The sequence below is a fragment of the Dermacentor albipictus genome, chromosome 10, assembly GCF_038994185.2.
Source record: "Dermacentor albipictus isolate Rhodes 1998 colony chromosome 10, USDA_Dalb.pri_finalv2, whole genome shotgun sequence".
NCBI classification, from domain to species: domain Eukaryota; kingdom Metazoa; phylum Arthropoda; class Arachnida; order Ixodida; family Ixodidae; genus Dermacentor; species Dermacentor albipictus.
The window spans coordinates 90976739-91002148 of record NC_091830.1 but is presented as its reverse complement, the minus strand read 5'-3'; the positions used below and the strand labels follow the sequence as shown (position 1 = coordinate 91002148).

Here is a 25410-nt window from a genome sequence, read left to right as displayed (position 1 = left end):
GCCAACTGCTTGTTTCTCGGAGTTTGCAATATAACGGAGGAGAACCTCCTACACTGTGCCAGGCTAACAGTTGGAACCATGTTCGCTGTGACGACAGTTGTGGTGTATGCGGCGGTTACTGGAATCATTGCCCACGCCGAACAAAGTGAGCCGCCTTTTATTCCATCACGCACACCGCGCTTTCGGTCTCGTGTTTTACTTGTTAGCTTTGCTTCAGTTTCTTATTTTTTGCCCCATTAATTGATCTATTGAAAGTTCCTTACCTTTAAACGGGACTTACGCAAGGTCTCGATTGGGGAACAGGGGGCGTTGTCAAACTGCAGCGCACTTGGTTCAGTTCATAGCAGGACGACACAGCGCCAGTGTGTGTCGTGTCTTTCTTCTTGTGGATCGTCTTATATAGGTGTATGCGCTGTAACATTAAGTTCAGAATTATGTACCAACTATATATAGGCCCAAATGAAGTGTTACTCAAATACCTTGGCCCAGGTCCCAGTCAGTCGCCAAGTGGTCTTTTCTGGTGACTGTGGAGTCAATCAGAAGAGGTGTTAATAAATACATACCCAACTCCCCCTTTCCTGCCCCCAACTCTCGCCTACACGCCCTGTAGCAGGCTGCTTTGGTTTCCCTAGTTATTTAGAATATAAAAAGCTGTGTGTCAGAATTTGTGAGCAGCGCGTCACGGTATAGCCTCAATTTTGGAGTGATTGTAGGGTCCTCCCAGTGTCAAACTCCATTCGCTGCATTGAATTTGGTTCAATCGTTCGCTCTAACCAAGGATGGTGTTTTGGGTAAGGCCAGAGTCAATGAAGTACTAGTACGTTATGCTGACTAGATCAGATAACATGCTAATTAGCACCTGTCTCTCTCTCTCTCTCTCTTGTTCTTGTGGTTTCTTTGTTGGTGTCCTCGTTCCTTTTGCTCATCAGTTATGATGAAGCCGTTCCGACTTGCCCAACTAGCAGTCGTTATTAAGGCTACCTACGCGAACACCACGGGCGAAATTCGCTCTCTGGTAGCGTTATAACCAATACAAAGAGTGACACACACACAGCATACACAACGTTGAATCCTAGCGCACGTTTCATTGCAGTCGTCTCTTGATTACGCTTGCATAACACAGAACGCACTACCCACAGGAACGCTGCTGACAGGGACAGAGAGAACAAGTCAAAAGAGTTGAGCGCTCATTGACACTCGTTCGATATCCGCGCGTCGCACTCACGCTGTGAGAGATCTAAACGCGGATTCACAAAACATGACCCCAATGTGAGACGAACGGATGTCCAAACATTATCAAATTACGATGTTTTAATACATTGTGCGAAGTACCCGTAACGTCCGGGGCCGTTGGCGATTCTCGGGCCGGTTCCTACGTTCTTTAAGGTCATTGAAATCTTGTTCGGACCATTACTATCAAAACCTATGTTAGCCGTAAGAAACAGCTTCCGTCGTATGGTTTTGAAACTCAGTGAAAGCTCATTAGAAAAGTATCTGCTCTAACTAAGGAAAGTGGTCACATCTAGACATTCTAATCCCACTGTGAATACATTGTTAAAACATTTGCCTGCAGACGTATATCAGCTATTTGTGCTCAGCTTGTTTGACGACACGCTCCGTAAGACGACTGCGCAGCACTTTGCTCAACTTATTTAATTGTTAACTGCTTGACTGCTAACGTTTCACTCGGCCTGAGTACACACGCATCCTGCCTTTGTATATAGGTACAAAACGGGTGGCGTCAAAGCACTAAAGTAATTCTTCACGACGTTTCCGGGCATGCAATGGTCGGTGACAGTATACAGGGTGCCCCAGCTAATTTTAGCCAGAGTTCAAAAGTATGCCGATGCGCTCTAAAGCAACACGGCCAAATGCATGTTGCTGAGTATTGTACGCAGTAAGTCACACAATATTTTTTATTCTGCTCAATTTCCTAATTAGTCAAGATTAATTAACCAGTTTCTGAAGCAACGAAATTAGGCAAAAAAATTAAATTAGAAAGTTGTAGAGCGGTTTGCAAAACGTCCGATTGAACAGTTTGTAACTTTCTATCAATTAGATAATAGAGACTTTTAGCGTGTCCAGTATTCGGGCAAGCGCGGGCGGTTTTTCGGATTAGCGGGGGCGCCAACCTGAGCGGCCAGATTGGTGGCGCCAGCTGGTGGCGCAAAGCTCAACCACACAAACACAGAGCTAATTACCATATTCTGCTTAGCTGCTGGCGTAAATTTTCGACAGTGGCGTAATCGTGTTCACAATTACGCCGCTGCCAAAAATTTGCTCGGGTGGCGAAGCAGGATATGGTGAGTTACTGCAGTTTTAGCTCTGCGTTTGTCTGGTTGAGCTCTACGCCCCGTTTACGCCCCGACCATCCGGTAATCCGCCCAAACCGCTCCCGTTTACCGGAATAGCGTACAAGCTAAAAGTCTCTATTAGTGTTTTTCCCGCTTACTGCAGGTGCGCACGAAATAAAAGAAAGAGCAACGTGACATGCCCGCTGGCTCGTCGTGATTGCAGCAATTGCAGCGCTCTGAAACGTTTCTCGTACAAACGAACATAGCATCTAGCAGGGTTTGCTGCCGCTTAAGATGCGACAGGGCAGTGACGCAGGCGTTGGCTGAGCGATTTACGCCACCAATGAGCTTCCCTCACGGCGGTTCATGATAGCGATAAGCAGGCGCAGCGGCAGCACATCCGACTAAATGCTATGTTCGTTTGTACGCGGAGCACTTGGGAGCGCTGAAATCACGGCGCGCAAGCGGACATGTCACGTGGTATTTTTTTGTATTTCCTGGCCATCTGCTGTATTTTATTATATGGGGTTTTACGTGCCAAAACCACTTTCTGATTATGAGGCACGCCGTAGTGGGGGACTCCGGAAATTTTGACCACCTGGGGTTCTTTAACGTGCACCTAAATCTAAGTACACGGGTGTTTTCGCATTTCGCCCCCATCGAAATGCGGCCGCCGTGGCCGGGATTCGATCCCGCGACCTCGTGCTCAGCAGCCTAACACCACATCTGCTGTAAGCGGGAAAACACTAATTCCTAATAGATAGAAAGTTAGAAACTGTCTAATCGGACGTTTTGAAAAGCGCTCTAAACTTTTAAATAGGACTTTTTTGCTTAACTTCGTTGCTTCAGCAGATGGTGAATTAATCTTGACTAATTATGTAATTAGGAAGAATAGAACAGTAAATGTTACTTACTCCATACAATAGTCAGCAACATGCATTTCGTCACGTCATCTTAGAGTGAATGGGCATATTTTTAAACTCTGGCTCAAGTTAGCTGGAACACCCTGTATAACAATGCAGTCCGAGAGATGTTCACCTCTGTCGTCTAGGCAGTGTAACGAGCGCGACAGAATCATTACATCTGAAAGTGCGAGGTATAGACCTTTCATCTTTGAGTGCCAACAATCGACCACAAGTATAGTGTCCGACAAGCGGTCTTGTTAAGTTTGCCGCTTTCTATACGTACCGTCTTTGCTCGTTACATGTCCCATTGTTTAGTCAAAATAGTGCGTTGCAAGTTAGCTTCGCTAAATGCGACTTCTCTCGTGCATTTCCGCATAACTCGACTGAGCTTTCTGAGCATGCTGAGCAGTCGTGGATTCGATCGTGTGCTTCGGTGGCTCCGTGCTGATAGGCCATGGATGCAAACAAACATCATGCATCGCTGTTTGTGTGCAGAGATAGATAGATAGATAGATAGATAGATAGATAGATAGATAGATAGATAGATAGATAGATAGATAGATAGATAGATAGATAGATAGATAGATAGATAGATAGATAGATAGATGGGTAGATAGATAGATAGATAGATAGATAGATAGATAGATAGATAGATAGATAGATAGATAGATAGATAGATAGATAGATAGATAGATAGATAGATAGATAGATAGATAGATAGATAGATAGATAGATAGATAGATAGATAGATAGATAGATAGATAGATAGATAGATTTATTTACAGAAAATCAGATAGGTCGGCAGGACCTATAGCTTGCTCTGGTGTGCCACCCCACACTGTGAAAAAGGGACGGGAAGGAAAACGGCTGATGAATGATAATGCTGATAGGAGCTGGAAATGCGTATATACAAGTTCACAATGCTGTGGCATTTCTAAAGCCGCCCGTCCGGCACAGTTGCTCGTAGAAAGGCTGGTTTCTGTGCATGTTAGAACCAAGAAATAAGAAAAAAAACCAGCGGTGCAGATCAACCCACAGTCATTCATTGTGGCGTTTCTAGTATCCCGTCAGCTACCTCGGTACATGAAGTCTCATGATTTTTCTACCGATTGTTCGACGTTCCCGTGCTTTACGTCGTCAAGTACTTCTTCCTTGCGCTGCCAAATGCTAGCCTCCTGGTTAGTTCACTTGAAGGAGCAACACCGCCGGAAATGTAGTAGTTGCATAGATCGAATAATGGTGCGCGGATTCGATGCCACGACGAGTTTTAACGCGTCAACATCAGCATGTCAAAAAAAAGCTTATACGTGTGTGAAGTGTGCTAAGCCGGTCACGTGATAGAGGTAAAAAAAATTGGAGGACGCTTAAGCTTCGCCTTCAAGAGTGGGACGCAACAGCGTTCCCGTCGACCCGCCAAGGGGTATAAGACAATGCGCTACGGCACAGCAATCACTTACGATGCGCCCCGCATCGGACTTAGCGCCCACCTATCACGCGGTGAGCGTCGAGCAACGCAGCGTTGGGCGCGGCAACGAAACGTGCGCCTGAGCGAACGAAACGAACCAAAGAACTCGGTGTCTCGGAGGGGAAACGATCTACGCCGCCAAACGTCGTGATCGGCACGGGCAGAGAGATAGATAGTAATCTAAACCGGAAGCACGGCGAAGCGTCGTCAGGGGAGAGGGAGTCCCGCGACGCGCCTGGCAGCGGTCCCAATGCGCGCGCGGCGCGCCTCCTGTCGGGGCAGCGCCGTACATTGAGAGGAGGGGGTCTTCTGTGTTTGCCGCAAGATGGCTCTGCGTGTGCGGAAAGCGCAGAAGAAATGCAGCGGAAACGCACTTCGCAACTCGTGTAATTGTGACTTCTGTACGTTACATGTTCATAATTACCGATATACACCGCAGTATAACTTTCCACGGCTCGTTTCGAAGGCAACACCGCATTCACTAGAGGCGCGTTTGCACCGCTTGGAAGCATCGAACTCGTGGCTGAGTGGTAGCGTCTCCGTCTCACACTCCGGAGACCTGGGTTCGATTCCCACCGGGCCAATCTTGGAAGTTGCTTTTTATTTATGAAGCGCCTGCCGTGATTTATCGCTCACGGTCAACGCCGCAGACGCCGACACCCGACGCCGACGACACCGGCTTTTCTGCGACACGAGCTCCTTAACGCTATCGCGTTAAAATGGAATGGGAGAGCTTAGAAGGGAGTATATAATAGATGTAGTGCAACTAGCGCGGCAGTTCCATGCAATGTGGTGAAAACAGTTGTAATCATGGATCCAGGACTCCTAAGATGTGCGACGTAACGCTAACGCATTTCTCTTGCATTTACCACTACACCACCACTTCTTATTCTATTACCCACCTTTCTTTCTGAGAAACCACCCGTGTCCTTTTGAGTAGAGAAAAATAGAGAGACGCAAGTAAGGAAGGAAAGGCAGGGAGGTTAGCTAGACTTTGTTCAGAATGCCAGCCTTTAGAGTAGCTCCGCGCTATATAGTGGGGTGGATGCCAGCTATATCGCTCGCACGAATTTTCGTCCGCCATCTAGGATGTGGCATCCGTGGTCCCAGCGCTCCGGCGGGCTCGGAGTGGGACGACGCGGCGAGCAGGGGAGGCCGCAGTCGCTCCTCTCAGCACCAGCCGAGGATTGTGGGTGGCGAGAACGCAGGGCCGCTCGAGTTTCCGTGGCAGATATCACTGCGCCGCATGATACCCGTGATCAACCTGGATAGGGGCCACACCTGCGGAGGCTCCATCATCAACAGCCGCTACGTGCTAACCGCCGCGCACTGCGTCACAGGGTGAGAGCCAGATTCATCGACGCTTAATTACCTCCTTCCATCAGTGTTTATAACTCGCCATACCTTGTGTTTGCACAGGTTAGTTCGCGAAGTCGCTTGTCTGAAGCCTTGTGTGTGTCATATGTGTAACCACGCAAGAAACAACAAAAAAATAGCAAGAAAGGCCGGTAAAAAGAACCATCATTCGTGAAGCGCATGCCAGATGGCGCCACAATACAGCGCCACGAATAAAACGGACACAAAGCACAGATGGGGAATATGCTGTTCGCAATACACCCAGACTGTCGCGCCGCGGAGTGGCCAGCGAGAGTGATGTCTCAAAGAGTATTCGCACAGTGTTACCGTGTGACTCTGTATGCGCGGACGCGTTTCTGTTTTGTTAACGGCACCTACACTGTAAAAACAAAGAGAGTTCCGGGCACTCTCTTTGAGGGAGTAGCTGCTTGTCCCATATTTCACTCTCTTTTCGAGAATAGATCGACCCTCTTTGAGGGAGAGTAGATGAACTCCTCCTGACAGGGTTTTGTTACTCCACCGCAAGGGATTGCTAGTATACTTCCGCAGAGTGATAATACTCTTCCCACAGGGAGTGTTAGTACTCTTCCGCAGAGTGCAAGTACTCTCCGCGCAGGGGTATTAGCACTCCGCCAGACCGAGTACTTCTACTCCCCCGAACAGAATGCTTCTACTCCTTCAGAACAGAGTGCTAGTACTCTTCCCAATACCTTCTTAGCTAAGTCCTGGCAACGCTGCATGGCAGGAAATCAGGGGTGCGATCTTGTACGCGTTCCAAAATAGAACGGAGGCGGTCCGTTCTACCGAGCCGCACATGGTTGGTCAGTTTGAACGGTGAAGAACGCCATGACGTCAATTGTGAAGTGATATCTGCTGTCAGTCATTCCGTGTTGTCTGCTATCGGACAAACGCAACGGAACGGACCGCCAATTTCGCGACGGAAAGAACGGACCGCCTCCGTTCGAGTTTGGAACGCGTACAAGATCGCACCCCAGATCAAATTAGGGCCGCTAATATACTGTTCCCTAGGCGGCTCCTCAGAGACAGCGGCCCAATTCCAAGCGGCCTTCAGAATTGGCGTGGGCAAAGTTATGCAGGATTTTAAACGTAGTTTTCCTGGCTGCTTACCATGAGGCGTGACTGATCTGAAGTGGCGTATGCTTCCCGAACGCTACTGCGGAGAACAAAAAAGCTAAGTATCCACAATTCTTGTCAAATTTCACAATAAGGAGTCATAATCTATTTAGAACACAATTGACAAAGTAATCACATACTTATAAAGAAGCAGAATGCTCTATGCATAACGTGGATTCGAACCCGCGTACGCTCGCATCTACACAATACAAAGCACACATCCTAACCATTACGCCAAAGCGCCACCACGCCCAGTCGTGTTCTGTTACATGTTATATATATACCGAATGTATTTGAGGAATCGGCTACGGTGGGTGGGGTTTCTCTGCAGTTTGCTGTGCTGTTTTGCACTGGAATACGTTTGCGTCTGCATCATTTCCATGCCTTGCTACGACTATCGAAGAAAGACAACGTAGACGACAACGTGAGAACTATTCACGGCTTGTAGTCACCGCAGGAAAATGACAAATGTTCCGTCCAGTCCATGCATTATATGTTCTCCGAAAATACGCGGATACAATGTATCGCGCCAACCATCCACGTATGTGAATTTAATTCGCGCGTATACTGGTGAGCATTTCTGTTTATTTTTCCGCCAGTTCCATTCGTATATGGTCAACTTCGACGCCAGTACCAGGCATTTCGACGTGCCTCACGCTGCCGTGTAGGCGTTCTTTTCAAGTGCATTAGTTTAGAGTTTGGTTCAGTACGCTGTGAGCTGTTGTCCTGCATTAGCAGCCGATCGTTAGCGTTTTGAAGCGCCTGCATTCCAGCATTGGGAGACTGCTTATGCCGATAGCCGCGTCACATGCATTGACACGCATGTTTAAATGACTCATGTGTCCACTTATTGCGCGTGCACTGCTCGTATCCTGTGGCAGTGCTCGTTCTAAAAGCTTCGAAGACCATCCTCACTCATACTTGTGTTCAATATATATGCACTGGATGGACTTGCCGGCTAGTTGGTTGAGCATTTTAGAAGAAAGAGCGCACCAAATGGACGACGCAAAAACATGGAGCACACCACGAAGCGCTGGTGTGGTTGATGCTTTTTTTCGTCCTCGTGTTTGCGCTGTTTCTTCTTCCACGATACACGCACACCACAGGTACGCGAAAGTTTAGGAGCATAGGGGGTTAACTTTGTTTTCCCCGTTTCCTCTCAGTGTCAATGGCTCAGTGCGTTGCCCGGAATTGTGCACGCTTACCCGCATATGCAGAAATGCTTCATAACTTGAAGTCCTTGCTTAACTTGATCTAAATGACGCAAGTCGTGAACGCACCAAAAGAAAGGCAGTGAGCGTCTTCGGGGAAGTTCGCACCAGGCGTCGTTTATATGAAGCATGAGCTTTGTATTAACATACATTACTGAATGCGGGGGTTAGTCATCTTCTTGTCACAGAATATGTCGAAGAAACGTCCACCAAAACCAGGCACATTCGTAAACTTAACTAGGCAATACGAAGCTCAATAGAAAAAAAAGAAGAGTGGTATTAAAAGCTTACAGTATTTTTCTTTACACCAAAATGGTTGCGCTCTCGTGGCTTCAATGTAGAGAGATAGTGCAGCGTTAGCTAAAAAAGCACGAATTTCCGAACTGCATGCCAAAATAAGCTTGTAAAATTATTTAGGTGATAGAATCCAGGGTTTGTAGCGATCCTTGAGAATCCTTTATTTATAAAATGCCATTTTCAAGGCATTGAAACCCTTGAATTTTTTAGAAGTACTGGAAAGTCCTTAAACTTGTACACTTGTCTAGACTTAGCAGACATTGCCAAGCGTTTTTTTTCCTTCTGTGACACTCTCGCATGTCACAGAGAATTGTCTGTGGAGGCAATACAAGGAAAGCGACATCCTTAAAGTTGAAATTACAAAGGAGCTGCAGATACCAGTTTTATGCACATGGAACCGGCGACAAATGTACTTGGAGGAGCAGAAGCAGGAAGCTCAATAGTTGAGGCATTCGAAGAGAAGCCGTGAAGAGTAAATCGAGAGTTACAGACACAATAAAAAGAAATTAGAAATGACTATTGCTTATTTGATGGTGAAAAGCTGAGGCAACAGATGACATCACATACACTGTCAAACCAAACAGTATTTAAAGACTGAAAATGTTGCAGATCCAAGTAGCTAATTGTGCTATTGCACAAAAACTTCCTTGCGTGCATTTAGTGGTGGGCGGTGAAAGGCAAATTAGCAGTTTTCAAATGTTTGAAATCAGCAAAATGCGATGTTTGTTTTCTTTTGTTTGCATTAAAGTTTACGATGTTGAACAAGTTATTGCCTGTCCAAAGTACTAAACACATCGCACGAGGTCCTTCAAGGTACTGTGTCGGGGCCTAGAGTCCTTGAAAACCATTGAATTTTTTTCTTCACTATTGCTACGAACCCAGTCAACAACTATCATTGAGTAAAAACATTGGCTGAACAGGGGCTTATACGCAGAGCACAGGAAGACATGGAGGGCCCTGCAAAAAAAATGTGCCACATCTGATCGTCTGCCTTACGTTTCTGCACCGACTGTCGCATTTTTAATATAAGTGCACTCTCTGTTCGACTCCAATAAACGCAACATCACCAACTCCAGTGTGGGGCAGTCCTTCAGCCAGTACAGAACTCTTTCTGTACATCCCAGTCAGCTCTGTCATTTTTCCAGCAGTGTGGTACAAGATTTGTTAAACTGGTTTAGCAGAATATGATCAGTATACTTTTAAATTAGCTGTTTATTTGTATGCACAAGTTCCGGTCCTCAGTTTGGTTGCATGACAAATTGCCATACCTCAATAGATACAAGAAACAATTTTATTACAGTTTAATAAAATCCAGACAGTGATAATCACAGCAATATAATGACATACATTTCTTTTGGTATGTATGCAGCCCATGTCTTGGCACTGTGTAAATTCAACTATACATCGCAAGTACTGTGTCCTGACCACTATTATTCACATCTGTAAAACCATCACAGCAATTCTTCAACAAATATCACAGTGATTATTGACATACACTTTGTAACTGCTTTAGATAAGCATAATGTATACAAATGGTCCCTGTGTACCTACACATGACCCACAAAAAAAGATACTGCTATGTTAATAGTGTTATGAATAATTTTTTGCGAAAGCTTTTTTACAGACAAGTTGCCGTCTCGTTTCTGGAGGTTGAGCTGTATCATGCAAAATAACATGGAAAGTGGTCACATGGGAGCATGACAGTATGTCATTATGTTTGTTTCAGTTGATTCTCTTGCCCTGCAAGTCGTTGCTCACTGTGGCCAGTGATGTAACAATGTCTGTGTGATTTTCATCACCCTTCTGTCCTATGTTATCCTTACCAGAGTTGGTGGCACATAGATACCCATATTTCGATAGTGTTGCTTTCTCAAGTGGTTGCTTTTGTTTTGCTCAATATCAGTTGGCACTTCAGCTGCATCAAACTTCTTTTTTATCTCTTCAACAACATCAACAACAATCTTATGACACCTCTGTTGTCCTTCTAGTTGCCTACAAAGACGAGTCAATCTAGCAACAAACTGACAGTCTCTACTATCTTCTAATGGGGGAGAAGTGTGTACCACCATGTGTTCCACATTGTTGTCGCTATGTTGGCTGGCTGGGGAGGCAACAACTATAATATGTTTGCATTTGCATATCTTAATGTGATGCTTGTACTGTGTTATAACACCTTAGTCTTGCACTTGCTGCACAAGAACACTGGCTCACATTCATGGTAAAAAGCTTTTGTATGTTGAGCAAATGAGTTGTATGCACTACAAGAAAGTCACAGTGATAGCACACATGTTGCTCTACCAGGCCAGGTGCGGTTCCTTCTGACACTGATGCTGATGCTGACACACTGCTGCTTGCCCCGTAGACTGTTGCAGCTGCAGTATACATGGCAGTCTTTGTATCTATTGCTGCCGTGTCATCTGTCATGGCAACTTCAGGTGGTATCGGGCTCACTTCTGCAACAGAGATGTCGTTTGCCCCTTGAGGGCTCTCGTCATCAGGGCCAATAATTGCGTAGGCATTGTCCCCTGCATTGAAGAACCAATAAGATCAGCCTGAATTAATAAATATAGCTCTAAAATGTACGAACATCAAGACATAACCACAAGCTTTGCACATCAGTGACCACGCCTAATGAATAATACTTGCAGGAGGAGTTACACAGTTGTGTGTGTACATTACAGTAAAGCCTCATTAAGGAGATACTCAAGAGGCACGGGAAACATATCTCTCGAAATCAAAAATTTGAAAACACTGAGGAACCAGACTAGATAACGTTATTATGCATCATCACTAAAGTATGTTTAGATATATTTCGGCGTCCGTCGACAGGAAAAATCCTCATGCGGGCCGAGCCTGGTAATGTGCAAAAAGGGTCCAAGCTCAATGGCACCTACCTCTGTGCGCTCGGGAACCTGAACCAGCCCTTCAAAACCTTCGGCATGGGCCCACGTATGGGTTAACTCCTGCATCACCTCGGCCGCGGGTGGCCCTGACATTGCACAATCGTCGGGATCGGCCCACGTATGGGGCGTGCTTAATGCCTACGTCACCTGTACCGTAGGTGCCCACGGTATTGCATATTAGTCGGGATCGGCAGACGTATGGGGCGTGATTATTGTCTAGGTTACCTCCGCCGCTGGTCGGTCCGGCATCGCACTACTGTCGGGATGGACCCACGTATGCGGAGCGCTCAACGCCTGCATCGCCTCCGCCGCGGGTGGCCCCGGCATTGCACAATCGTCGGGATCGGCCCGCGTATAGGGCGTGGTTAATGCCTACGTTTTGCGTAGTTGCGCTTAACTTGTCCTTTTGTTTCATTATTTCCTCGAATGATGGCTGTCCGCGACGCCGGCATATCCCCGGAACCTTATACCCGCGATATGGGTTATATAAGGTGGAAAATAAAATAATGCGAAGCAGCGTCCATTATCAGGCCCTGCAATAACCGTTAAACCCATGAGCAATATGACTGTCACTTGTTACCTCGTATGGCTTTCCTCTAATTGTATAGCACTTTTCGTGCAAAATTTGCAACTGGAAACAAGAGTCGCAAGGAATCTTTTTTTTTTTGCCTCCAGATATCTATTGCCTTCGTTTATCCATACACCAAAGTATTTGTATTCGTTTACATGAGCTGTAACCTTACTCGAGGACGCTGTGAGCAGCCCCGCTCGCGGCAGCAAATGAAAATGCTGCCAGACAGGGCGCTTGCGTACATGATTCAGTTTCAGTTTATTGTTCATTCAAGATGCATAGTTGATTGTTAGTAGTATACAGGCGAGGGTCCCAAAGTCAAACGACTGCAGCGGAACCCTCGGTTGAGAAATTAAACGATCTACTAAGGGAGAGAGCCAAGGCAACAGCCAAACAGGACGGGGAAGCACAAATTAAAAAATTTTACCGTTCTTTGTGAAAATATTTATGGATGAACATCTTTTTATTTCAAAGGAAGTAGAGAAAACGCCGCCGGAAGCGGAGAATAATTCCGTATGTTTTGAGTGACGCTTCTAGCGTTATCAGTCAAGCCGCCTGACGTACCCTGCTGTGCTAATGTGGGCGTTTTAACGCGATAGCGTTAAGGAGCTCGTGTCGCAGAAAAGCCGGTGTCGTCGGCGTTGGTGTCGGCGTTTGCGGCGTTGACCGTGAGCGATAAATCACGGCAGGCGCTTCATAAATAAAGAGCAACTTCCAAGATTGGTCCGGTGGGAATCGAACCAGGGTCTCCGGAGTGTGAGACGGAGACGCTACCACTCAGCCACGAGTTCGATGCTTCCAAGCAGTGCAAACGCGCCTCTAGTGAATGCGGTGTTGCCTTCGAAACGAGCCGTGGAAAGTTGTACTGCGGTGTATATCGGTAATTATGAACATGTAACATACAGAAGTCACAATTACACGAGTTGCGAAGTGCGTTTCCGCTGCATTTCTTCTGCGCTTTCCGCACACGCAGAGCCATCTTGCGGCAAACACAGAAGACCCCTTCCTCTCAATGTACGGCGCTGCCCCGACAGGAGGCGCGCCGCGCGCGCATTGGGACCGCTGCCAGGCGCGTCGCGAGACTCGCTCTCCCCTGACGACGCTTCGCCGTGCTCCCGGTTTAGATTACTATCTATCTCTCTGCCCGTGCCGATCACGACGTTTGGCTGGCGTAGATCGTTTCCCCTCCGAGACACCGAGTTCTTTGGTTCGTTCCGTTCGCTCGGGCGCACGTTTCGTTGCCGCGCCGAACGCTGCGTTGCTCGACGCTCACCGCGTGATAGGTGGGAGCTAAGTCCGATGCGGGGCGCATCGTAAGTGATCGCTGTGCCGTAGCGCATTGTCTTATACCCCTTGGCGGGTCGACGGGAACGCTGTCGCGTCCCACTCTTGAAGGCGAAGCTTAAGCGTCCTCCAATTTTTCTAACCTTCCGTGGTGGGCGCAGTACGTCTAGAACCGCAGTGTCCTGCACTCTACGTGGATGTACGAGAGCGGTGACCACGCATCGTTAAGCGACTTCCCAAATAAGAACACGGTTTTGGCACTTAAATTGGCAGAGCAGTAATTCGGGGATCCAAAAGAGCTGTGATAGTGCCTCGAATATATATATATATATATATATTTCTCTATAACTCTTCAGAGCTAATTCATAAAACGCTAATACAAATATTTATTTTACACTTTCGCTTGTTTAGTCGTTGTTGGAAGTGTTCTTCCGGCGCTTCTGTCATGCACGAGTCCACTTGTTGAGGTTCCTTCTTTGCAAAGTAAAGGAGCGGTGTATCTCACAGGCGTACCAGTGCGGTACACCTTATATCAATTCTATTTTGCGGGTTTACGCGTCTTTCTGGCAAATGGTGGGCATTATTTACATTTGTACTTGAAAAGGTACCTCCCCCCTCATTTCCATAGAAAGGATACCTTGGGTAGCCCCCCCCACCCCCCCAAAAAATATATCCTGGGTACGTGCCTGGTTATTGGTCTCCTCCTGAAAATGCATCCCTTTGATCTATGTAATGTGAATGCATCTCTGTAAGTAAAATTGATTGATTGATTGATTGATTGATCAACGAGAAAAAAAGAAACAGGCTTTCATTCCCGTCGAACGATCACGTTTCCTTCAGATTGCTCACGTTCCCGTCGGACTTCGCCGTTACGGTGGGGGAGCAAGACATCACCAAGAAAGACGACACCGACGATGTCATCTTCGTGAGGAAGGTACGGCGCCGTTTACGTTCTGGCGGGCACAAGCCTTTACATGCCGCTAAAGCGATGCAACTGCCACAGCGGTAGCTGCAGTCGAGCTGGATGAAAGGATATGTATGGCTTCCGCGCCTGTATATTGTGTAATCGACAGTTTACTTCGCACTACAGCCAACCATAGTCGTAGTTCTAAAACGAGGCGGCCAACGTGGGATTTGATCCCACAACCTCTGTGGTAGACATTAAGAGCGCCGCCTGCTAGCGGTGTGAAAATTGTACACAGCAGCTATGTGCGTGCTCGTCTCCCTTTATTCTCAACTCTTCTGCCCTTTCTTTCTCGTTTTACCCCCCTACCTCTTTCGTCCCGTGCAGGGTAGCCAACCAGAACTACATCGGCCACGCGACAGGCCGCTCGAGGCATTTTGCGTGTATTGGAGGGCTTCTTTCACGATTGGAAAAAAATGTTTTTATCTAGCACGTATTGAGCAACAGAAAGCTGTATCGGGTAATTTTTATGTTGCTCGACAATTTTCTCATTGACACTTTTCACGTATTTATAATATCTCATAAGTAGATTACTTAATTAGTACTAATTAGTAGTGAGCCACGCAAACAACATCACCTTGGTTCTGTACAGCTACGTGGCATCTGCATATTTTTAACTCTTGCTGCATGATAGTTGGGACACCCTGTGTATGCGCACACGCTACGTCAAGTCAAGGAGCCAGGCTTAAATTTTGTTGGGGGTCCGCGCAGAAATTGCCCACATGTATTTCTATTTCCCTATCTAAGTTGAAACTGCAATTCACGTGGCATTGCGCGCGGCTAACATTTGGCCACACTGACAATTGTAGTCATTCGTAAAACAGAAACTATGTCCCAACAGTATGAGAGGTTGTATACGTGGCTGCGAGGCACCGAGCAATGTTATCTCGCACCCCTGGGCGCAGATCATCAAGCACCCGCAGTGGGACAGGAACAGCCTGGACAATGACTACGCTCTTCTGGAGCTGAGGACGCCACTGGACTTCGAAGGGAAGCACAGCCACCTGATGCCTGTCTGCCTGCCCGAGCAGGACCAGAGCTTCGAGGGACAGAACTGCACCATCAGCGGATGGGGGCTCACCAAGGACAGTCAGTGTATTCGTGTACACGTATATTTCACCCCATTGGGCCTCCAATCTATGGAGAGAACACGCTGCACACTCATTAGCTGAGACGTAATGTGCGCGCTTTCTTTAAGACGTTCTTCCCCGTTGTTAACGTTTGCTGCGTGGGGTTCAGCATCTAGATTGAGCCGCGGAGGCAAGCAGGACAAGTGAAACGGTACCCGCTGAGGTGACGCGAGGGACCGTAGAGGCGTACTGTTGCTCAGCACGAGGCCGCGGGTGCGATAACCGATCGCATTCCGATGAAAAAAAGAAACGCTCGTGTATCGCGCCTTCATTGCTACGTGTGAAAGAACCACCAGGTGATCAAAATTAATCCTGATCCCCGTAATATATACGGCATCTCGTATGCTTTGTGCCGTTAAAACGAATCGATCAAACAAGTGGAAGGTAGCACCGCCTCTCAACTGAAATGGTAACTTTGTTATGCAGTTTTCTTTAATGCTTTCTTTTTCAAGGCTTATAAACCTACTAGAATGACGTCAGTATAGATAAATTACCTGCCCAGGAGCACATCATTTGCAAAGAAAAAGCAACGCAATCCGTTTAACTATTGCTTTATTTATCTTCTTAGTTACCACCTTTGTGGCACATGTATATACTTGGAAGTTTTGACGTATAACATTTATGGTGGGACAAAATGAAGCTTGCCTACACGGCGCAATGAAGCGGGTCTGTCTCGCCCCAGCTGCTGAAACGACTATGCATCCAATGGGGTGTTGCGCACAACACCAATCAGAATGAGATCGTGGGAAGAGGAAAGTGCGAAGGCATGCAGCTTCATTTTATGCCACGCTTTTACGTCGCTCAGGGGTTGGACAGAAGGGCGTCGTATTGCGGTGCCGCGCGCGTAATCATGCGAATTGAACGAACAAGTTGAAGCCAGTTATGTTGCTCCACATGGGCATGTTGAAATGTGCAGATACGAAAGATGACGATTCTCTTCGACTTCGCAATATAAGCACGCGCCGTAAAAATAAGGTTGCGACTGGCAAGTTCATTAGTACGTTTAGATTAATTAGCAAATGATTGCTTTTTGTTTTCCTGGCAAATGACGGCCGCCTGGGCGGATAGTTAATCTGTCTAGAGGTAATTCAAGTCCCTATTCCTGGCTTCTTTTTTTTAGCGTACGAAGTAGACAGAACACACGGGATATAGGGATCGTCAGCTGGGAGAGATGGGGCCCTATAACGTAAAACTATTCCAATATGTTTTTATTCCAATCTCCTTACGTCAAATTTGCGTAACCGACGGCGTAACCGTTGGGCGGTCACCCGCAGGTTTGTCTGAACAGACCAATCAAACGCTCTCCTCGTTCATAGGAGGCCACTTTTGTTTGCTTGAAAAACGAATAACATTTGCTTACACTGAGCGGCTTGTCTTATCTAATTGGCTGACAAGAGGCGAGAAGCACGCTCAAGTGGAGAGGGATTCCATAGGGCCGAGCCACTGCACTGAAAGTAGACAACAGGATGAAGGAGCTGGTGCCGGCGTCTGCGATTGGTCCACTTTCCCTTAATTAGCTTGCGGTGGCTGGCCGAAAATCGTGGTGGCATGCAACGGAAGCTTAAGAATGACGCTAAAACGGATCCTCAGAAAAGAAGATTTGGTAGAATGAGAGCATAAACGTGTTGAAAATGCTCGAAAACGTTACACGGCCACGCAAGAAGTTTTATTCTATGCATATGAACCCATGCTCTCCGGCAGTTGCGAGTAGCCAGCGCCTGAGCGATCGGCGGCATCCATCTTTTATTCCTTTCGGAACGGGGCAGCCTGCGGCCATTCAGAAGAATATTCAGTTTTGTTCGGCATATTAATGCATCTTTAATGCGTACACGTCACTTTGACGCGGTGAGATTTTGCAGTTTTGTGACGTCAGGTGACAGGCAGGTGAAGTGGGCGCAGCTCGAGAACTTTTGACCAATAGCCGGTGGCTAATCGCGAGAAGGCGTTGAATCAGAAATAACTATTCTTCTTTTGTCGGTCAAATAACGCATAATCAGTGTGTCCACGTCATATCAGATAAGGAGCTATCGCGGTTTTCGTGACGTCGCGTGACAGACAGGTGAAGTGAGGGTGCTCCAAAATGTTTTTGACCAATCGCGGAGGGCTGATTGCAGAATTGGAATAGAAAAGTTTGCAATAGTTTTACGTTATAGCGCCTATGGTAAGGCGTAACAGCGAAAAACAGCACGAGCGGGACAAGGACATTAAGATAGAACGACAACACGAGCGCAATTTCTCACTAGTATCTTTTGTTGAGTGATATCTTGTTCTTGAGCCTTCCTTTACGACCGCATATTAGTAATGCGATAGTAATGCCCGCATGACAACAACCTCCCGCGTGTACGTCACTGAAGAAGCCGCTCTCATTGGTCCGCATCGCAGCACGAAAAAGCTGCAGCTTCCACCGCGCGCGTTTTTCCTCTATTGTGGCCGGGGCTTTACGGATTTACGATCGGGAGGGGGGGGGGGGGAGGGTGACTGCGTTTTTAGGCTGAAAATAAGCAGCTTTTTTCTTTCTGATCCCATTTGTTCTGCACGTTCAGAGCACAAGGTAAGCTAAATAAAGAAACTATTTGTAAAATTTGAACGTCGAATTTTTAAAACTTACCTATACTGAGAACTTTTTGTAAAAAATTCCAGGCTTTAACTCAACATGCTGCTTCCCGTAGAGTCAATGGAATTTACTTTCATCTCTCAAAGGCAATGAATTTCGTTCAAATCGGTCCAGTGGTTGCTTCACGAAAACATTTTTGCGTTTTACAAGTATTTGACTAGGGAAATACGAGTTGGCCCCGAGCTATAAAGCTCCCTCTTAGAACAAAATGGGTGGACGCTATAGGGGAATACAACCAGCGCACTGTATTATCGAATACACTGTTGAGCAACTCATATTTTTACTATGATCGTCAGGCCCTCATTACCGATACTTGACTAATCTTTAAACTATTGACTTAAACGCGAAATCTTTAATGAAGAAGTAGAGCTATTCAGAAATAGCCAGTTGAATCTTTTTCCTTAAACTAGCTATCGGGCTTTCCTTTCAACGATGTTCCAAAGAGAGCGCGCAAAATGTAAAAAAATTACCACGTGACAAGTCGCTTCCGCGCAGCAAGTTTGGTGAGAGCTTCTTGCGTTTGCCCCATTCAATCAAGAAGTCCTCAGAGACGAATGGGGGAACATTTTGCTGTTCAATTTTACCATCTCTTTCGCCACAAAAATGTGTCTTTTTGTAAATGCCGAGGAGGACGACGCACTCCACTTCGTTACCAAAAGACTTTGAAAGCGGCACCACGAAAGCCGAAGGGGGATGTAGCTTGTTCCGAAGTATTCATCCGCTTCCTATACCGCGCACGCGGTGCAGCTCGACTATATAGGACAAACGGACCAAAGCGCGGCCTCCTACGTGGTACAGTGTAGTACGTATGGGAAGAGCAGATCTCGAGCAACAAAAATTCCCACGTGTCTCTGGCGCAGTTCGCACATGCGCACAACGGCCGGGCAAACGCGAGAAGTAAAGTCTCGTGCAATTTTGTGCCTTCAAACATAATTCCAACACATGGTCAGAATACGACCATTGGAGATTTAGCGTTAAAGTCAATCCTTAGGAAGTTAATTTTATCTAATTACAGCTTATAAGCTTAAAATAGGAAGATGCTTACCTATATTTGCTCAAGAAACAGTCACCAATACTCCGTTTGTTCTATATGCGTATGCACTTTCTCTCAAAATTGTTTTTCTTTTCCTTTTCCGTTTTTTTTTCTTTTCTTTGAAGCGAATGCGTCCATGGCCCATTGAGCTAAAAATCCTGCGTCAGCCATCAAGCGAAACGGCCATTAAATTCCCATTGGCTGCGATGCCACGTCATGAGTGCGCCTCGGCGAGGAACACCTGCTGCCGCAATAGCGCGCCAGGTGCTGCTTGAGGGGAGAGGGCATCACTGCGAGGCCATGTCACCCTTGCTCTCGCTCTCGGAAGCCTGTGTAACCCGCGCGTTCCTTGTCCGCGCAAGCTCTCGCCTGCGTCCTAGCTGCGCCTCGGTAAGGCCAAATCAAAACGCTTCAAGCGTATCAACGCGCTCGCTTGTCTGCGAGGAGTTCATAACTCGAAGGACCACTTAGGTACGTTCAATTGGACATTAATGATTTCGCATTCACAGCCAATAAGAAGTGTTTAAGTACGCTCAGATTTTTTTTTTGCCTGGTTCAATTTAGCCGAAACACTCTGTTTAGCGATGTGACTCCACGCCCAAGTCGCTTCATCGTGAACAGTCATGGTGAAAAGGCATCCTCGACTCATTGTATTAGGTACTTTCGCAGCATACACCCAAGCAGATGCATTTAGCTAATTAGAGAAAAAAAGAAACACTTCCCTCTGTATATGGTGTTCGCAGGGTCCGAAGGAGGCAGGATCCCGGCCAAGCTGCAGAAAGCCGACGTGCCCGTGTTGAAGCATTCCACGTGTCGTGAGTTTTACGAGCGCTTCAACGAAGTCAAGGAGGAGACGATGATCTGCGCTGGACCTGAGGAGGGTGGTCGCTCCGTGTGTCAGGTATTCCTCTATATGGGCGGAAGCTGAGCTTTCCTGCTGAGCTGAGAAGTACGCCGTTGCCCTATTCAATTATTTGCTGCGTCATAAGAAAGGCGGAAACTTTCATTTTTTAATGCGACGCTTTCTCTGCGAACTTCAGGCGTTTTGTGTGTGTCTTTCTGTCTATCTGGCCTCGTCCGCAGTGGTGCTGGCAGTGCCTACCGAGTGAGATGCTGGGTATAGGCTCGTGTTCGCGATACCATCACGGTCGCTGTATCGCAGTCGTTTAGCTTCGTCCTCCGACCCTCGCCTCCGATTCTCGCGTACTGCCTGAGCTTGAGCCAGGTGGCAAGCAGTGGCGTAGCTAGGTCGTCTGGCACCAGGGGACTATAGGTCTTCTGTCATGTAAGATTCTGCAGTGCGCCCCACCACACTGATTTGTATGGAGGTATAGTTAAAATAAGGCAATGTAGGTGGATGATCACCTCTCGATAGCGTGCCATAATGCTGCATGTCATGACCGTCGTTCATGCGTAGCATGAGACCTTGTGAGATGGGGGCGCAGTAATAGGCGGCTATGGTGTCCCGCAATACCAGCACTGGGTCGCGCCAACAGTTCAGTTAATAAGGAAGGACATTGGCGTGACTGAAAGGACGTAAACATTTAAGAAGTTCTATATAGAGGATTTTCATATCTTTTGAATCGTGGAAACTGAAACTCCTTGTCATATAACATAATTGTCCACTTATCCAAGGTTCTAGAGTTTGAAATACTAATGAATCCGTTACGAAAGTGCGCAAGAATCGAGGTCCCTGACTTCCAAACTTAAAGAAGAGGTGAAAACGACGCCATTACCACTGGCTGTAAGTGACCCGGAGTCCGGAGCTATATTCTAGGCACTATATCGGAACATTGAGCACCAGCGCGACATCTCGGCCTGACCTCCGAGATAAGGTGGCGCCCGCGGCGCATTGAGAATCTCTGAAGCCACGGACTGATGATTTGCTATCCGACAGATCCGCAGGCCGACTGCAAAGGTACCATTTAAAGAAGGTTAATGAGAAAATTCTGCAGTTGTAAGCCCTGCAGCTTCGGCGTGATTGATTTAAAAAGTAAATACTTATCTAGACCAGCGTTTAGAAGCCGATGACGCTGACGCTCATTTTCTATATGACGGCCGACATCTAAAGACCGCTTACGGCACCATACCCATAGGCGCCGCCATATCTGGTCATGTGACAGCGCCCGCCATCAGGCACCTTTTGAAAGGCGCTTGATTGCTTGCTTATAGACTGAACACGGCGGCCGCAGGCACGACTCATACGTCCGCCATTTCGGCCACCATGAGGAGCAGTGAGTAGTTAGACAACACAAGGCTTTGGCAAAAGCTACAGAGACAGCGTAAACCTCTCTGTCTGCTGTTCAATTTTAATAGGCGTTCAAGTTTAGTGGCTGAAGACGACGAACGTAGCAGCCTGATGTTTGGTTTTACCTTTTATGTTCTAGTCTTTACAGTGGTAGATTTGTAAGGCTGTTAAGGCCGTGCGCCCGTTGTCGTCGTTAACTTGTGATGGGCAACAAGTTCTTTCGGGAATAGGCGCTTGGGTGCGCGCAGAAAATGCATGTTTGCGACTTGCTCCGACTACGGTAGTTGCTTCCGACCGCGCCATTCTTATCGCCAGCGGTGATCAGAAAACTTGGGAATGGTTTTCTGGTTACTTATAGTGCAGACTAAAATTTATTCGAGCACGCGTAAGCAAGAATTGTTGCACGTGACCGAGCGATCGCTCACCTTTGTTTTATTTGCGGCGAAGAAAGAAAACTCGCAGCAATGACCGCTTGATTATTTCACGTTTAAGTTCGCTGCTAAGGAAAATGAAGTTGCTCGAGGCTGTCAGTCGCGCCTGTGGGGGAAGGACGTAGCGCTGACTCGCATACTCATCGGAGTTCAACATTTCGTTATATTTTTAACTTTAAGGCTCTATTGTTACTGCAGGTGCTGTTAGCAGGGGTGTCACTGCATTTACCGGGAATCGGTTGCACGTCATTGCGGGCAATTAAGTTATCGAGCATGGGCAGTACAGCTTCTTGTGCTCGCATTACGTAAAGGTGTTTTTGTCGAGCGGTCGTAAACACGGGCCCTTCTTCTGCAGCTGGGGCGGATGAAGCTCGCGCACAGTCTCATCCCATACATTTAGCTCTCTGCCGCAGTTCCTGCAGTTCGCGGCAGAGCAAGTTTTCCATCTGCTCTTCTACATCTTAAATAAATAGGACTAATAGATTCCCTATTTCTCAGCGGAACGTAGCTGCAGTTACGCGCCGCTACGTTTCGCCGACCGCTTCATGGAGCGGTCCGCGGCGGCTGATGCCTAATCAGAAGGCCTTCAATGGCAACGCACCTGTGGCGGCCGCTGGTGCGTGAAGTGCAAACTGCTCGCTCTGAGGGGTCCATACGTATCCACGAGAAGAGGACAGTGCAGTCTCGTACTCTTAATTCAGTGATGGAATAAATATCGGATTTTTCGACGGAATGGCCATTAGGCCTAAACGAGGAACAGGAAAGGCAAAAAAAATTACCGACGATTACGTTACTTCCTAATGCGAAATTTGAGCGCAGCAAATAAGCTGTTTCACCTTTTCGATAGATTGAGGCAAAGAAATCGAGCAACACATGTATGCGCTATCACAGAATTTTTTTTTTATTTTTCACACGTATTCCTTTAACAAAGACTCCACTAACAGTTCTTGACAGTCATGAAGGAAGCTTTGTGGTCGGAGAAATAGACTGATATATGTTCGACTTGGTACACCAATGCTTGATTCTCAAAGACGAAATCTATACAAGTGCCTCGCGAGGTTGTCACAGCCGTGGGACGCGTTACGAGCGAGAGGAACGGGATGTTCTCCCGCATAAGTGTTAGGAAATTGCTGTTTGTTTTTATGTCAACATTAAAGACCACCGACGGAGGACTTCCATCGGTCGTCTCGCTCATGGTTCAGAAAGAACTGGCAGATAATTTCGCAGTGGCGAACGGCAGCGGCAATTTCGGCTCGGGCGGTGCACATATACAGATCCGCCGCCACCGATCTGGCTCTCTGATTGCCACCGCACAGGGCGAACGGCAGCGGCAATTTCGGCTCGGGCGGTGCACATATACAGATCCGCCGCCACCGATCTGGCTCTCTGATTGCCACCGCACAGGGGTTGCATTGGAGGAGGAGCGAAGAAAGGAATTAAGTTCGAGCCGGCGCTTTGACAACTGGAGACTCGCTGGAAGAGGGGGGAGGGGGGCGGCGTGTACACCCAGCGGCAAACGATGGGGGCAGAAGCGCGCGCAGCAAGCGGACAACACGATAAAGGGAGGAGGGAAGAGATAGCAGCGACTGACTGATGCCGCTGACGCCGATAGTGAGTCAACCCCAGCTGCGGAGTTGGTTTCAGGGACAACGCCGCCGATGCCGACACAAACAATATGATATCCTCGCTTCCGCAGCGCTAAGAACCAGGTCTAGCCGTGGGAAGGTGGGCACGTATTCGTCGACGTGCCGGGGCGTACGTGAAATAACCGGCGCGTCGGCAACTGAAGAGCACCCTATCCGCCACACAAGAACAGGGGGGGGGGGGGACCCTTTCCTCCTCTTTCAGCATGGTGGCGACGGTGTTCTATGCAGTCACGTTATCTTGACTCTCTAGCGGCGTCAGCGGCATCCAGCGGTATCAGTCGGTCGCTGCTAGCGCTGGGGGGATGAAAGGGGGGCGGAGCTGGTTACGAGGCCGACGACAACGCCGACGACGACGCGAAACCCAGGAACGGACGCCAAAGAGCTGCGCTCTAAAAATGTTTATTGCGAGTTGAAGGCGCATTGCAAGGAGGAGGATTTACAACTGGAATAAGAGTTCGAGTTAATTGGCAAACGCCAGAACAGACTCTTCGGCTGCGCGACGGTCCTCTAGGCCGCCTACCGGTCGGATTCAGCTCATGTAGCTCGACACCTCTTCTACAACAACAACAACAACAACAACAACAACAACAACAACAACAATAATAATAATAATAATAATAATAATAATAACAATAAAGAACAGGCCGATGTCGAAGTTGTGAGAGCTCGACGTCTCTGCGCTGGGGTCCCGACAAGCTAGTCATTTAATTATATAACCAACCACTTGAGCGCTCTGACCTACGAAGTGAAAACGAGCACCAGAGCAACAATTTTTTCCTATACGCAGGGTGACTCCGGGGGACCGCTGCAGTGTCCTCGCGCGGACGGCCGCTACGTGCTCGCCGGCGTCACTTCCTGGGGCGTCAGGTGCGCCGCCCCCAAGCAGCCCGGCGTCTTCGCCAGGGTGTCGACGCGCACTGACTGGATACGAAGCGTGGTCGGAGAGACGCCCTGAACGCCGCCGCTTCCCCGTCTCTTCGCCTGAATAAAGCTGCAGAGTTACGCACCGTATGTGCGGTTGATGCGCATGGAACGTGTTTCGGCAGTCATCTATGGATGCTTTCGGACACACGATAGCAGCATCGAGCCAGTGGCCCCATCTATCACGCTCGGAGGAACACTTTGTATGTAGCGCATATTGAGCACCCCAAAGCTCTATCGGAAATTTTTCATGTGTTGATCTACAATTTTCTCATTGAGATTTTTCTTCTAATTACAATATTTGAGAAGTTGACTGATTAATCGAGGCTAATTATGCAATTAGGCAGAATTTAAAAGATATAGTCTAAGTATCTCCAAGCGACGACAAACAACATTACCTTGGTTCTGTCCAGCTACGTGGCATTTGCATATTTTTAAACATCTTGGTGCATGACAGTTGGGACACCCTGTATATCGTATACGCCCAAGCAAAAAGCCTGTTTTTGAAGGCCAGGTCTTATTTGAAGACTTCAGATGTATTTGAAAAATGGGGGGGGAGGGGGCGTTCGCGGTATCTGACATCTATACTCCATCTCGCAAGGTGGTTGCAGCTCCGTGGAAGCTACGAGAATTGTTAACCAATAGGAAGGAAGGCCGACTGCCCCTTGAGATGTGCTCATCCGCGCCGCGTCGTCTGCTTGCCATCCTGCAGTGTTACATGCTCCATGGTTGGTAAATTGACCCAAAAAATGTTTTGGCGCCGTAACCACAAGCTGTATTTATATGCGTGCGACAGCAGGGCTTCGCGTTACCTGTACGCTTTCCTTGTAGTCGCCTTGCGGGCTCCTTAGCAAGTAGTACGGGCGAATGCCCTTACAAATGTTCACCTGCACCACAGAGTCTGCTCGGCGTCTACTGGGCGTTTGCTCGTTACCGTCATCACGTACCATGCTTGAACGGGGTAGTAAATCGATGATGCAGTGAACAATTAGGCTTCTACAAC

The 25410-nt window shown here is 47.6% G+C and overlaps 1 protein-coding gene across 1 annotated transcript; it reads left to right on the top strand.

Annotated features, from left to right (window-relative positions):
• Positions 1-24506, top strand: LOC135918126 (trypsin-1-like). The gene is made up of 6 exons (XM_065451786.1): positions 1-145; positions 5753-6005; positions 14261-14354; positions 15290-15473; positions 19905-20062; positions 24274-24506. Exons 1-6 carry the CDS (start codon positions 79-81, stop codon positions 24439-24441), a joined length of 924 nt encoding a protein of 307 aa, XP_065307858.1. The 5' UTR covers positions 1-78; the 3' UTR covers positions 24442-24506.
• The last annotated feature ends 904 nt before the right edge of the window (positions 24507-25410 follow it).

Bases quoted from the DNA above. Each gene is read 5' to 3' on its own strand.
- LOC135918126 (XM_065451786.1), top strand. From the start codon at position 79: ATGTTCGCTGTGACGACAGTTGTGGTGTATGCGGCGGTTACTGGAATC. The intron at 14,355-15,289 runs GTACGGCGCCGT...CCCTGGGCGCAG, and splicing joins ATGTCATCTTCGTGAGGAAG to ATCATCAAGCACCCGCAGTG. The intron at 15,474-19,904 runs GTCAGTGTATTC...TGGTGTTCGCAG, and splicing joins ATGGGGGCTCACCAAGGACA to GGTCCGAAGGAGGCAGGATC.